This window comes from Lygodium microphyllum, chromosome 9 (assembly GCF_053477565.2).
Source record: "Lygodium microphyllum isolate KBCC chromosome 9, Lygodium_microphyllum_v1.1.10, whole genome shotgun sequence".
Taxonomy (NCBI): domain Eukaryota; kingdom Viridiplantae; phylum Streptophyta; class Polypodiopsida; order Schizaeales; family Lygodiaceae; genus Lygodium; species Lygodium microphyllum.
The window spans coordinates 126127879-126140508 of record NC_141143.1 but is presented as its reverse complement, the minus strand read 5'-3'; the positions used below and the strand labels follow the sequence as shown (position 1 = coordinate 126140508).

Sequence of the window (12630 nt, the reverse complement as noted above, 5' to 3'; positions counted from 1 at the left end):
ACCAACCCTGTTTTAAGTCCCTGTACTAGAGTTTACATGTGCCACACATTTGGGGATCTCAGTGTTGCCTTGTACTGAGCATGCACTCACTGATTTAATGCAGGCTTTTGCAGCATGTCAAGTGGTCTGTGTATGATCCATCCCGGTACATTACATGGGTACTGCCCAAAAGTAATGTATGAAACTGACCTTCAAAGGATCCTTGTTTTAAGCACCCCATTGTACAATAAGGGAAACTGAAGTTTTGCTAGCTTGATCGTAATCCTTATCTTTTCATATGAAAAGACCAACAAAGAAGTCCTCAATCTCTGTAAAACCTTGAAGACTAGAAGGTTTGCATAGTCCTCAATCTGCCATGTGAATAACTACCGAAAACCTCCCTCTATGAACTTCCCACATGCATCATGACAATAAAAGGAGCTCCTGCTCAAACCCTCGATAAGATTATTACAGAATGTGAATACATAAATACAAAGCACAATTGCTCTTTTCACTCTCAACCTAGACAAGATCCATCAGGAAAATACCACTACATTGATCTAAAAACAAATTTTCCACCTTAGAAATTGAAAGGAAAAAAATACCTTGTGCCACATCCCAGATTGTAAACGCTGAATCAAACCATGATGCCGATGCTAACAATGTAACTTTCTTAAGGATTCCAAGATCCTAGATTTTCAATACTATAATGACATTATATGCATCTTTGATTGCAATCAATCAGAAGCATCTGCTATTGATATCCAGGCACGTGTACTGCTTCTCATAGGGATTTCAGGAATCAACCTTCAGTAACATAAAAGACACTTGTAGCACATTACATTGCCATCAAGGCCAACCATATTTACCCAGTAATATAAGACTGATGTCCAAGCAAATACATTTCAAACTCGTTATCCTTGCTCAGGAAACCTTCATGACTTTTTGTAAGGATATCTTCCAGAAGGGTTCCATGTCAAGGAAGTCACTTGTTGATCAGGACACTGAAGCACATCTACCAATGCCCAGCGTGCACCAGTGCTCCCACTGGGAGATCCAAGGAATGAAACAATGCCTGACCTTACAGGAGCTATGTTTCCAGGATATGACGCTGTCCATAAGCACACTCCTCCTCTGTCACAGAAGAAAGCTCATAATCAGAGTGGACTTTACCTGTTTCAAAATTTAAAAATTATCTGGCATCATATCCAAAAAATAGAAGAAGGCATGAAATTCTGAATACAAGATGCTGAAATTCTTTGCCTCGGCCAACTCCAAATTGTAATGCATTTAAGATCTAGGAAGAAGCAAGAAATTGACACTAACCTTACAAGGCTGAATCACACTATGATATTACAGTACAATAAGGAATTTCTATCACTCATTGCCATGTGAGAAACCACATTTTAAGCTTATCCATTTAAATGTCAACAGATCATGTAACTGAAATGTTAAGCACCAAAACATTGCAAGAAATGGCCCAACAAAAGACTCATTCATATGTAGATTTTAAAGAGCAAAAACGTACAATTTAATATGGATTTTAAAAGAACAAAAACATGCTACACAATTGTCAAGCCAGAAGGGTGCATTACACATTAAACCTTCATTAGCTCAATTAAACAGCCCCAAAACTCAAAATGCTACAGCATTTTGTGTGTCTCATAAGAAAATCCGCAAACTTTGGTTGCCTCCTCATCTATAAATAGATACTGTTACATTCTTGCATAGCAGCTCAGAAACATGTTTCTTTGATTTAGAAAATTCACGAATGTTTCTAGATATAAGAAACATTTCTGAGAGAAAAAATGTGAGGTTTTTTTAAAAGTGAAACCCAAGTTTACTTAAATGTTGTGCGATGCTGCAGGACCTCAATCTGGGCTTTTCTTTTTTTAAGTTCTGCACTTATGTGCTCCTCCTGTTAATCTGTGCATGCATGGACAGCAACCTGCTTCTCAGCCCCTCTCCCTTTAAGCTGCAACCTTCATCTTCCATTCTGCTTTCTCCTCTCTTCTTCTCTCTCTTCCTCCCTCTCCTCTATGTTCTTCCCCCTTCTTTCCTCCATTTTCTTCCCTTATCTTCTTCCTTCTTCTTCTCTTTCTTCTTTAGTTCCTCCCTAACCCTCATTCCAACTTGACCCATTCCACATTCTACAAGATGTTTGGGAATGAGAATCATAATGTTGCAGTTTGAACCATTCCACATTGCACATGGGGCATGTAATATGTTTATTTCAATTTTTTTGTGTGATACATGAATCATGACATCTAAGGTTTCAATCATAGTATTGTAGCTTGCCTTAAGACTAAACTAACATAAGTCAATGATGGATCTGTAATGTTTTATGCTTAATTGACTCTCATGTCTTATTACTTATGCTTAATTGATTATTGGCCTTTTTCTCTTTAAGAGAAAGTTCCACAGAGATTTAAAACCTCTTTCCTTACTTTAAAACTATGGAAAAACCCTTTACAAAAAAAGCTATGTTTCTTATTTTACCCACTCTTGAAAGAAACTAATGAAACACGTTCCTAACATTTCGTTTCAAAACATTTTTGACATTTCCAGCTGCTATGTATCCTTGACATCTTGAAGGGTATTACTAGCATTGTTCACAATGGTAATGAAGTGACTTAGTGCAAATGCACAAGGGGCACTTTCAAGTTAGGGCAACCGAGACGTATTTATAGGACTCATGGCTCTATTGTTCACAACATCATCTGACCACCACTCTTCGGCTCTTGGCCAATAGGCTGATGCATTCGTATAGGAGCATGGTGTGCATTGGTGCTATGGAACGCCAACTCTCGAGATGTGGTCCTAACTTGGTTTGCTACTAGATCCTAGGCTCAAGGGTAAGCCCGTTTGGCTCAAGTCAATTTGACACCCATTCCTCTTATGTTCTTTGCCATGGATGCAGCTTGTGTCATGTCTTGTGTGCAGGTTGGATTCTAGATTCTAGGTGAAAGTTTCATTGGTATCAAAGTGTCAATCTACTATATAGCACAAGATTCAATGACATGTATAGAACCATTGTTGACTCATGGGAGCATGATGGTCCACGTCTAAGATGTACACTTTCATCTCGTATGGAGTACGGGACACTATTAGTGAAAGAAGTGTGCATAGGGGGCACATCTTGCAAGTGTTGGGTATGGCCCGAGTATGATACTCATGGCCCAATGTAAGGTAGTAGAAGACGTAGCTTCAAGATCTTTCCAGTTGTGATGAATATGAGTCTTAGCCTCAAAAAATCCCCTTAAGCTAGTGCCTCTCAAATAGTACTTTCATCAATCTGATGTTTCATCAACTGTAGATCTCTCATATCCTCTCCTATCAATAGGTCATGTGAAAAGTGTTGGAAATGGAGAGAGAGAGATGGAGAGGGAGTGAACACAAGATAGTGAGCTAGAGTGTGGGCAACAATTCCACACACGAAAGATGCAAGTACTAGAATGATAGAATGAAAGTACAATAGGTCCTAAGTAAGTTAGACCTATCCTTGACTCAACTCAAGTTAAACTAACTCTAGAAGTAGTGACAAAACTTATAAATTCAGTTGTGTCCACACCATACACTAAGACATTGGGTACTACCCATACTTGACCAATTCTAACGTCCCCCTACAATGCCAATGTGATATTGTACAAGGAATGAATCAATCACCAAAAGGTAGTAAGTTCAAGGACTTTCAAAATTCTTGACACTACCTTGGTGAAAATATTTGCAACATTCTCCTATGTGGAGATGTAGATCATACTAATCTCCCCTACATCATGCATATGATCTCTCTTTGGCAAAGTAATAATGTATCTCAATGTGTCTCATATGAGCATGAAACGCTGGATTCCGTGCTACTACAATAGCACTTTGAAGAATAGAAGTGGGTCCCTCCAAATAAACATGAAGATAAGCCAATACACAACGTAACCTAGCACATTCAAATGTCGTTGTGCAAGCTACCTTGTACTTGACTTCACAAGATGAGATAGCCATAGTAGGTTGCTTCTTGCTTAGCCAAGAAATGCATGATTGGCCTACAAAGAAACAATGTCCACTAGTAGATTGCTTTGTATCGTGATCACCAACCCAATCTGAATCACTGCAAGTATGCATTTGCAAGTGTCCCCCCTTGAAAAATAGCAAACCATATGATTATGTTCCTTGCAAATAACAAAAAATGTGCTTAACAACTTGCCATTGTAATGTCCTTAGACTTAGCATGCATCTGCTCACCTGTGATATTGCATAGTGTATGTCGAGATGGATGTTGCACAAATAGATGAGCCAACCAACAACCTGGCTATAAATAGCAACATCCGATAGATCACTGCCATCATGCATTGAAAGCTTCACCCTTGTTTCTATAAGTGTGATCATAGATTTATAATCTTGCATGTTAAACATTGCTATCAACTTCTAAACATACTATGCTTGAGACATAACAATACCATGCTGATTTTGGGTGAATTGATTCCCCACAAAATAGTGAATCAGCCCCACATTTGACATATCGAAAGTAGTCTACAATTCGGCCCTAAAATCTATCTATGCAATCAAAAATGCATCCATCTTGGAGTACCAAGCATGTGGAATCTATTTTAAGCGATACAAGGCTTTATTCAGCTTGCAAACCTTGTGCTCTTGGCCTTGCACAACAAAGCTTGGAGGTTCCGTAACATATAACCATAGCAATCACACATCTAATGGTGGTCATCCTGGATGAAGGAGCAAATGTCTCCTCATAATCAATGCCCTTTCTTTGAGCATATCCCTTTGCAACCAACCTTGCCTTGTATATGTCAATTGACCCATCAGATTTCATTTTAAGCTTATAAACCCAATGTGTGCCAAAGGCCTTTTCACCAAATTGCAAGTCAACAAGACTCCAAGTGTGATTCAGCTCAATAGAGTGCATCTCATCGTTCATGGCTTGCACCCAATACAGATCCTTGTTAGAGTGCAGCAAAAATCTGCAGTCAATGAAAACTCGAGAGAATGAGGGAGAGAGAAAAGAGACAGAAGAACGCAAAAATCTGCAGTCAATGAATGCTGAAATGAAGAGGGCAGATGAATGAGGGCTGTCAGTGTATATCCTCAAGCCGGATCTCTATCACCAACCTCAAAAACAGAAGTGAGGAAGGCAGGCTGCACTAGTGCTATATATAGCACAAAAGAACGCATCAAAAATACACTGGTCGGCCAGCCAAATCTGGCCCATTGCTGCCAGATCTGGCCAACCTGCCAAATCTGCCCAAAACGCAACTAAACTGGCCGCTGGCAATGCTGCAATAAATGTGATCTGCCCAGCCTGCCCACGTGGCACTGATCTGCCTGCCAAAGCTGCCCAAACAATAGCACCTGCTGAAAAAGATACCCGCATAATGCATAAGTCCCCCCGAGACAACTAACTACACCAACTGTATCCTGCAAGATACTTCTTGGCATCCTTCCTTCATCTTTGCTACCTCCCTCCTCCACCCCCACCGCCCAGAAACACCTTTCCTTGCCTACCCCACCATTATTGGCTCCTTCTACAATTCCTACCCCTCATCTATCTTCAACAGATGTTGAGCATCAGAGAGGGAGCTTTTGTTACCCAATCAAGGGAAGCTCCTTGTTAGAGATTTATTCATCCCCTGAACTGGCATTGTCAAGCTATTGTTGTATAGTTAGTTCTCTCAGGCACAGTAATGCATTTCCTATCAATTTGGGCATTTTCCAACAGTCCCCAAGTGCATGAGCTTTACTCCAAGAAGGTCGGTGACAAGCGGCAGTGCCACGTGGCAAATTGCAAATTCTCTAATTATTTTATTGTGTGGCTGGCTACTTCAGCACCTGGGCAACCAAATTTTATTGGCCGATTAGATCATTTTATTGGCCTTTTTTTCTGCTATTTATTGGCAGCCTTCAGCTAGACTACTTCACTTGTCTATTTCAGGTGGAGAAAGAGTTCGGCTCACAGAGATAATTTGACAACCTATTTGTAGATCTACCTTCTTCATTTCAAAGTTCACTTACTACAGATTTCTATGTTCTACTATCTCTTTGCTCTCTCCCTCTTCTCTCGTGTTCATTGTCTTTCAATCTTGTCCATACACTTCTGCATTCACTCCACTCTCACATGGTATCGGAGTAACATTGAAGGGTTGATTGATCTTGAGCAAACCTGAATGGGAAATTTCAGCGCAACAAAACTTAGTGTTTTGAGCATTCAGAACTGAAGCACATAGGTGAAGTGCAGAAAAGGAGAAAAGTTGTTTTTTTTGCAGGATTTTTTATTCATGAAGAAGAAAAGGCTATGTTTTCAATCTTTTGGAGCAAATTTTAAGTTTTCATTGCCTCCAACAGTTGAAACATGTTAGGGACAAGCCAAGGAAGCCCTAGCAAGCACCGTTTGTGGAGTTAAGAGGGGACTAGCCTTGTTTTTGTGCAAGTTATTGAATTGACAATGTCTTTTGAGATTGACACGGAGTTTCAAGCTATTATATAGACTGTAAGGTCCCCGTTTTACTGGCTCTTCCTTCATATCAGAAGCTCAATGGGGAGAATTACCGAATCTAGTGGGTAATGATGCTTGCCATCCTGAGGTCCAATGATTTGGCAAAGCTCGTCACCGAGACTATAGAACATCTTACAACTCATGATGTCTCCAAGCTTTCTACTAATGAGAAAGCTGAGTTGGTAAAGGTACATGGACATTGAGACAATTGAATGCCCATATCCCTCCTTTCTATTTCTCTCTTGCACTCCAACAGTGATAGCTCACATCAAGCATTTGATCGTCGCTCAAGAGATATAGTTGGAGCTGGATCAAATATACAATCCAATGGCCATTATGAAGAGAGTGTCTCTAGAGGTTCAAATGCAGACTTTGAGTCCCAACAAGTCTTCTTCTATGTGAGAGAATGTCAATAATAGGTGATTACCTCGAAGGACATGGCAATAACTCTTCTTCTGCAGTTACCACCTTGATTCAATGCATCCTATTCTACCTACATCACTTCAAGGCGAACACATACCCTTAAGTGGGGGGAGTTGGTTCCAATGGTCTTGGTTCAAGAGAAACAAGTCCAAGGCGTTGACAGGTCAATCTTCCTAACAAAAGCGAAAGAACAAGAAGAAAAAGAAGAAGAATGTGAGAACCAAGCAAAAAGAAAAATTGCTTCCACAAGGACAAGAAGGACACCAAGAAGCAAAAACTACAAAGGACTCAAGAGCAATGATTGCTCCTTCATTAGCCCTCATTTGGAGGTGATTGAGAATGCTCCTCCGATGGCCACTAATCCAAAGATTTTGGCCTCCCAAGCCTTGTGAGTAGATTGTGGATACTGGCACTTCCTGTCATATGACTCCACCATCAAATAGTATTATCCATATACATTCAATCTATGGGAAAATTCTCAAGGTGACAGCTCTTCCATCCCTCTCAAAGACAAAGGTGATATGCAACTTATTCCAAATGGGCAAGGTGGTACCCACACATCCCACGTCATCTATGTGCTAGGCTTGGGATATCATCTTCTTTCAATAAGCAAGATTTGTGCTCTTGGTCTTACAATCGAGTTAGATAAGGAATCCTTCCGAGTTCTTGATGGAGCTTCTCAACAAGTTCTTTGTGCGAGTCATGAGGAGAATGGAGTCTACAAAATGTAGACTTCATCAATATTTTCTTTTCTTCTTTCTTCACAAACTCAGACTGAGCTACAACATGCTCGATTTGACCACCTCAACTACAAGTACCTTCGGAAGGCTATCACGAGGACCTGAAATTTTATTGATTTGCTTAGCATTTAATTAAAAATTACTAAATGTGCTAATGTGACTTGCACATGTGACGCACGAGTTATCATTTAACGATGTGGGATCCACGACCCCGAGATATTAATTGGTACCAAACATAAAAGTCATAATAAGCTATGTTTGACAAGTACTAGGTGGTACCCGGTGCCAAATTTTGACCTAGACCAATTTACTAGCCACTAATGTTAGTAGTGACATTAGAGACCAAGCATTAATTAATTAATTAATGCAATCTAAGGACTAATAGCTGCTCAAGGATACTTTGAAGACAAATCGACCTAGCCAATTTAATTATTGACTAGTGGAACTATTATTCTAGGCATTAGAATAATTCTTAAATAAAATTTTAGAATTAATTTGCCAAACATTAATTTAAGAAGCTCGATAATTCTAGAAAATGCAATTAGAAGACTGTCACTTGGCAAAACTTGCCTATGCAAGTTCGAAAAACGTTTTTGGGGCTGTTGGAAGTCTATTCCAACAATTCTGAGAGAGAAAGAGGCTGTTAGCGAGCAAGGAGATGCTACTCATGTGATTTGCAACAACCAAGGACTAATGCTATGACATATGAGAGGTGCAATCACAACACCTCAAGATTGTTCTCGTACAAGTGACAACATATAAGAGGGGGCAGCAGCCTTTGTGGTGATCCTCAGCTAAAGATGACAACTTCGACGAGTGTTTGAGCAAGGCAGTAACAATTATTCAGCCTTTTCTTTCAGAGTTTTCCTTTCTCTTAATGAAACTCTGAAACTCCTCTCTCTACGGCATTCTCTTTCATCCTACGATCATCTCACCAGTTATCTCAACCAAAGCAATCCTGTTGTGTCATCAGAGACGGAAATTTCGGTTAATCTCTATTGTAAACCCTAGTTTACACCAAAAATCAAGGTTTTGATAGCACATCGAGATGTGTGCTCAAAATAGAGAACCTAGGACTTGAATTTCAAGAGCTGAAATTAAAGTATTTCAAGGAGATTCAAGAGGCTAGCCAAGCAAACCAAAAGTGGAGCTTTATTTGTCTCGCAAGGAGCAAGGTGAAAGCCAATCCGTGAGCAAACCAAGGGGCAAATTGGTTCGAAGGCTTGCTAGTCAAATTTGACAACAAGAGGCACTTGGATTAGCGAAGGAGATCAGTTGATCTCACTTGTACTCCATCCATTTGCAAAAGAGAGAAAGAAATACTACAAGGGACACCAATTTCCTGGCCTTATCTCCAATGTCAAAGATTAAGTGATAACATTTGCACTGTCAATTTATCTCAATTTCATGCTTCCTATAATTAGTGTTAGATCAAGTTATTTACCACCCTATCCGAGAAAAAAGATTGCTTTTGAAGGCAGCTCGTCATCAACTTGTGCATGGATTGCCAAAGATTGGGTGAACAATCTGTCATGTGTATCATGCATTTGTGGCAAGCAACATAGAGATGCTATTTCCAACAAGGTTCACGTAGAGCTAGAAAGCCCTTGGAGCTTGTTTCAAAGGACTTATGTGGACCAATGAGGACAGAGTCCCTTAGTGACCAAGGCAAGAAGAGAAAAGGAGGAAGAAGGTGTAGAGGATCCCTAAGATCCAAGATTTCCACCTAAAAGGTAACCTGTAGTAAAGAACAATAGACAAAGTGAACTGGAAAACCCGAAACTCAACCTCCGGAGAGAAGCCACTACCTCCGTGTATCCATACAAGAAGGAATACGAAGGCCTCGTCACCAAATCGCGGCTAAACCTCCATGGCCCCGATCAAGATAGATCCTTCAGATCTTGGGTATCAATAGGTGAGATGATCACTGGAAAGAAGCCATCCCATCCAAGGGTAGAAGAAGAAGGCAAAAGGCCTTCACCAAGGTGTGCGAAGGATTAAGCAGTGGGTGGGAACCCCCTTTGAAACTGGAGGAATAGGAGTCCCCCTCTGAAGTCGCAATAGATGTACGTGCCCCTTGCAAGCCAAAGAAAGATCAACCCCCTTTGAATCCCCCTCTAAGGTGGATAGGTAGCCAAAAACTCATGGATCACGGACTTCGAAATATCTAATGACGAAGGAAGTGCCACCAATCATGCTGAAGTGGGTATCAAGGGTGCCGAAGAGCACCCAAAGATAGCCTCTCGAACCTGAGTAGTCGAGGGTGGGAAAGGGTGGGGCTCAAAATGAGTAAAAGGTGGGCAACAGTCACTATCTCTCAGCGGAGCGGACTCGGTAGCCGAAGAAGAGGAAGCAGTCGAGCAACCACTGTCTCTCGAAGGAGAGAACTGACAAGGAGACGATATCAAACAATCATTCTCTCTCAATGGAGCGGATTGCAAAACCGCGGGCTATGGTAGCCATTGTACCCGAAAATAGGTGGGAGAAGACTGCCGCTGGCATTGCGATAATCTCCAAGAGGTCGTAGCGCCAATCGATCCTCCATGTGCTCGAACGCACTTAGTGCGCATCGGATGTGTCTTATTGCCTTGAGCATAGTACTCTGATAACCAATGTAGAATGATCTATGTGGCCCTGAAAGGAGAGGTGGCACAAGGAGTGCATGATGAAAGACGCATATACTTCGGGGGGCGGGAAGCAAAGGTCGAAGTCAGCAAGCATCGGCAGTGTGTCCGGTGATGCCATAGTAGCAACACCCAATAGTCTCGTCATTTATTGCTAAAGAAGCCATGGATACCAGTGTGCCTTGCTGAAGAAGGAAGAGGTCAACGACCATGAACCACAAACCCCAATATCCGCCTCAAGGGGGGGTGTGAGGGAAATGTGAAGCACGAACAGCAATGTCCACCTAAAGGGGTGGAAGAATAGTGGAAGGGCTGGAAGTGAGCTATCAGTGGGAGGAGGATGCGATGAGCAGTAAGGCGTTGCAACCAGTAGAAAAACGCAAGTGAGGAGAGAGAAAGACTAAAAACGCAAGTGAGGAGAGAAAAAGACTGCAAAAGCAAGCTGCAAGAGAGAGAAAAACTAAAAACGCAAGAAAAACCAACAATAGTAGTCAATATGCTGAAATCAGCTCTAAACAGTGTGTGGTAGGTAGGCTGGAAATAGGCGCCAAACTGTTGTAGACAACAATGGCCAGCTTGGACCGTGATGTACTCCACGTCCCGGGTGTGGGCAGTCGGCTGAAATACCTGAAATTTGCAAAAACGAGATTGTTTTTTGAATGGAGAGTGATCAGCAACAGTCGTTCTGCTGTAGACACCTGCAAACTGTGGGTGGAAGGCTGGAAACAAGTGCCAAACTTTAGATGACAGCAAGGGACAGCTGAGACTGTGATGTCCTCCGCAAAAGGGGTGTGGGCAGCAAGCTGAAAACACCTGAAACCTGCAAAAACGAGATTGTTTTCTAAATGGAGAGTAATCAGCAACAATCGCTCTACTGTAAGCAGCTGCAAACTGCGGGTGGAAAGCTGGAAACAAACACCAGACTATAGATGACAGCAAGGGACAGTTGTGACTGCGATGTCCTCCGCAAAAGGGGTGTGAGCAGCAAGCTGAAAACACCTAAAGCTTACAAAAACGAGATTTTGATGCAACGGAAGAAGAAGAGAAGTGGATGTCGAACCCGCCATCGGTCTTTGCCTTCACTAAAGTGGAGGACTTTTGCCGTTGTTTGAGCAGATCCAGCTTTGATACCATGTCAAAAGATGACGTACCAGCGAGATAGTAGGGTTTGCAGGAAGGAACACGGAGTGAACTTGACAAACATGGAGAAGAGAAGAGAAGAAAAAGCAAACTCTGATGAATGGAATGATGAAGTTTTGAATCATGGAGTTTTGGGGCTGCAAACCCTGAATGCAAAACGCAGAAACGCAAAAACATAAACTGCGAGTAAAGTGTGAAGGGTTTCTCAAAACAATGTACCATCCTCATTTCACTCGTGAACCCAACCAACAAACATATAAGAAAGAACAAATCAACTCGAGTGTTAAGAGGTCAAATCGAGGACCCAATCAATAGCATGTAGTCGAAAGCATCTGCCATCGAGAAATCTACACAAGCGGTAGCCTCCCAATTCCGATGCATACGAATAGAAACGGCCTTACATCTCTCCATCTCAAGCGTAGTCAAAAGCTCCTACACATACCGCTACTGGGAGATGATAATCCCCCCTCGAAGTCTAGTAAATCTCATGGCCTAAAAAGAGACCGAGAAGCCCCATATGTGTCATCTCGAACACCTCGTCTAGTGTCTCATTTGTCTCCTTCACCTTCTAAGCATAGTCACCTATCAAAATAACATCATCCACATAAAGCATGAACAACACATGCCCTCCAGCTGAGGTGTGGGCATACAACTGGGGATCGAAAGAGGAATGTCAATAACCCAACTTCCCTTGGAGAAACGAGTCTATCTTCTCATTCCAAGCACGTGAGGCTTGTTTGACGCCATAAAAGGCCTTCTTCAACCTATACACCTGTCCATCTGATGACAAAAAGTCACGAGGCTACTCAACACCGATCTCCACCTTCAAATCACCATTGAAAAAGACTGACTTTACATCAAGCTAATAAACCGGCCATCTCTTATGGCTAGCTAAAGCAAGAACGGCTTTGATGGTAGCTATCCAAGTTGTAGATGCAAAGGTATCAAGGAAATCCGCCCCTGGCCATTGTGCGAAGGCCTTTGCAACGAGCCGCAACTTGTGCTTATCTAGAGTGTCATCATTGTGATATATGGTCTTAAAGATCTATTTTACTCCAATCACCTTCTTATGAATGGATCAACGCACAAGATCCAAAGTGCCATTCCGCTCAATAGAATCCAACTCTTGCACCATAGCATTCTTCCAATGTTGTGACTACAAAGTTTCCTTTACTGAGGTGGGCTCCCTATCCTACATGGCACAGGTCATCAAACAATAGTT

At 41.7% G+C, this 12630-nt stretch overlaps 1 protein-coding gene across 1 annotated transcript in view; it reads right to left on the bottom strand.

The window, feature by feature from the left end:
• Positions 1–12630, bottom strand: part of LOC148031558 (Transducin/WD40 repeat-like superfamily protein) — a 93777-nt gene that overhangs the window by 61111 nt on the left and 20036 nt on the right. Inside the window, exons 6-7 of the mRNA XM_087685098.1 lie at positions 937–1113; positions 585–643 (exon numbers count right to left, since the gene is read on the bottom strand). Coding sequence (XP_087541224.1) covers positions 585–643; positions 937–1113 — 236 coding nt within the window. The remainder of the gene's footprint in view (positions 1–584; positions 644–936; positions 1114–12630) is intronic.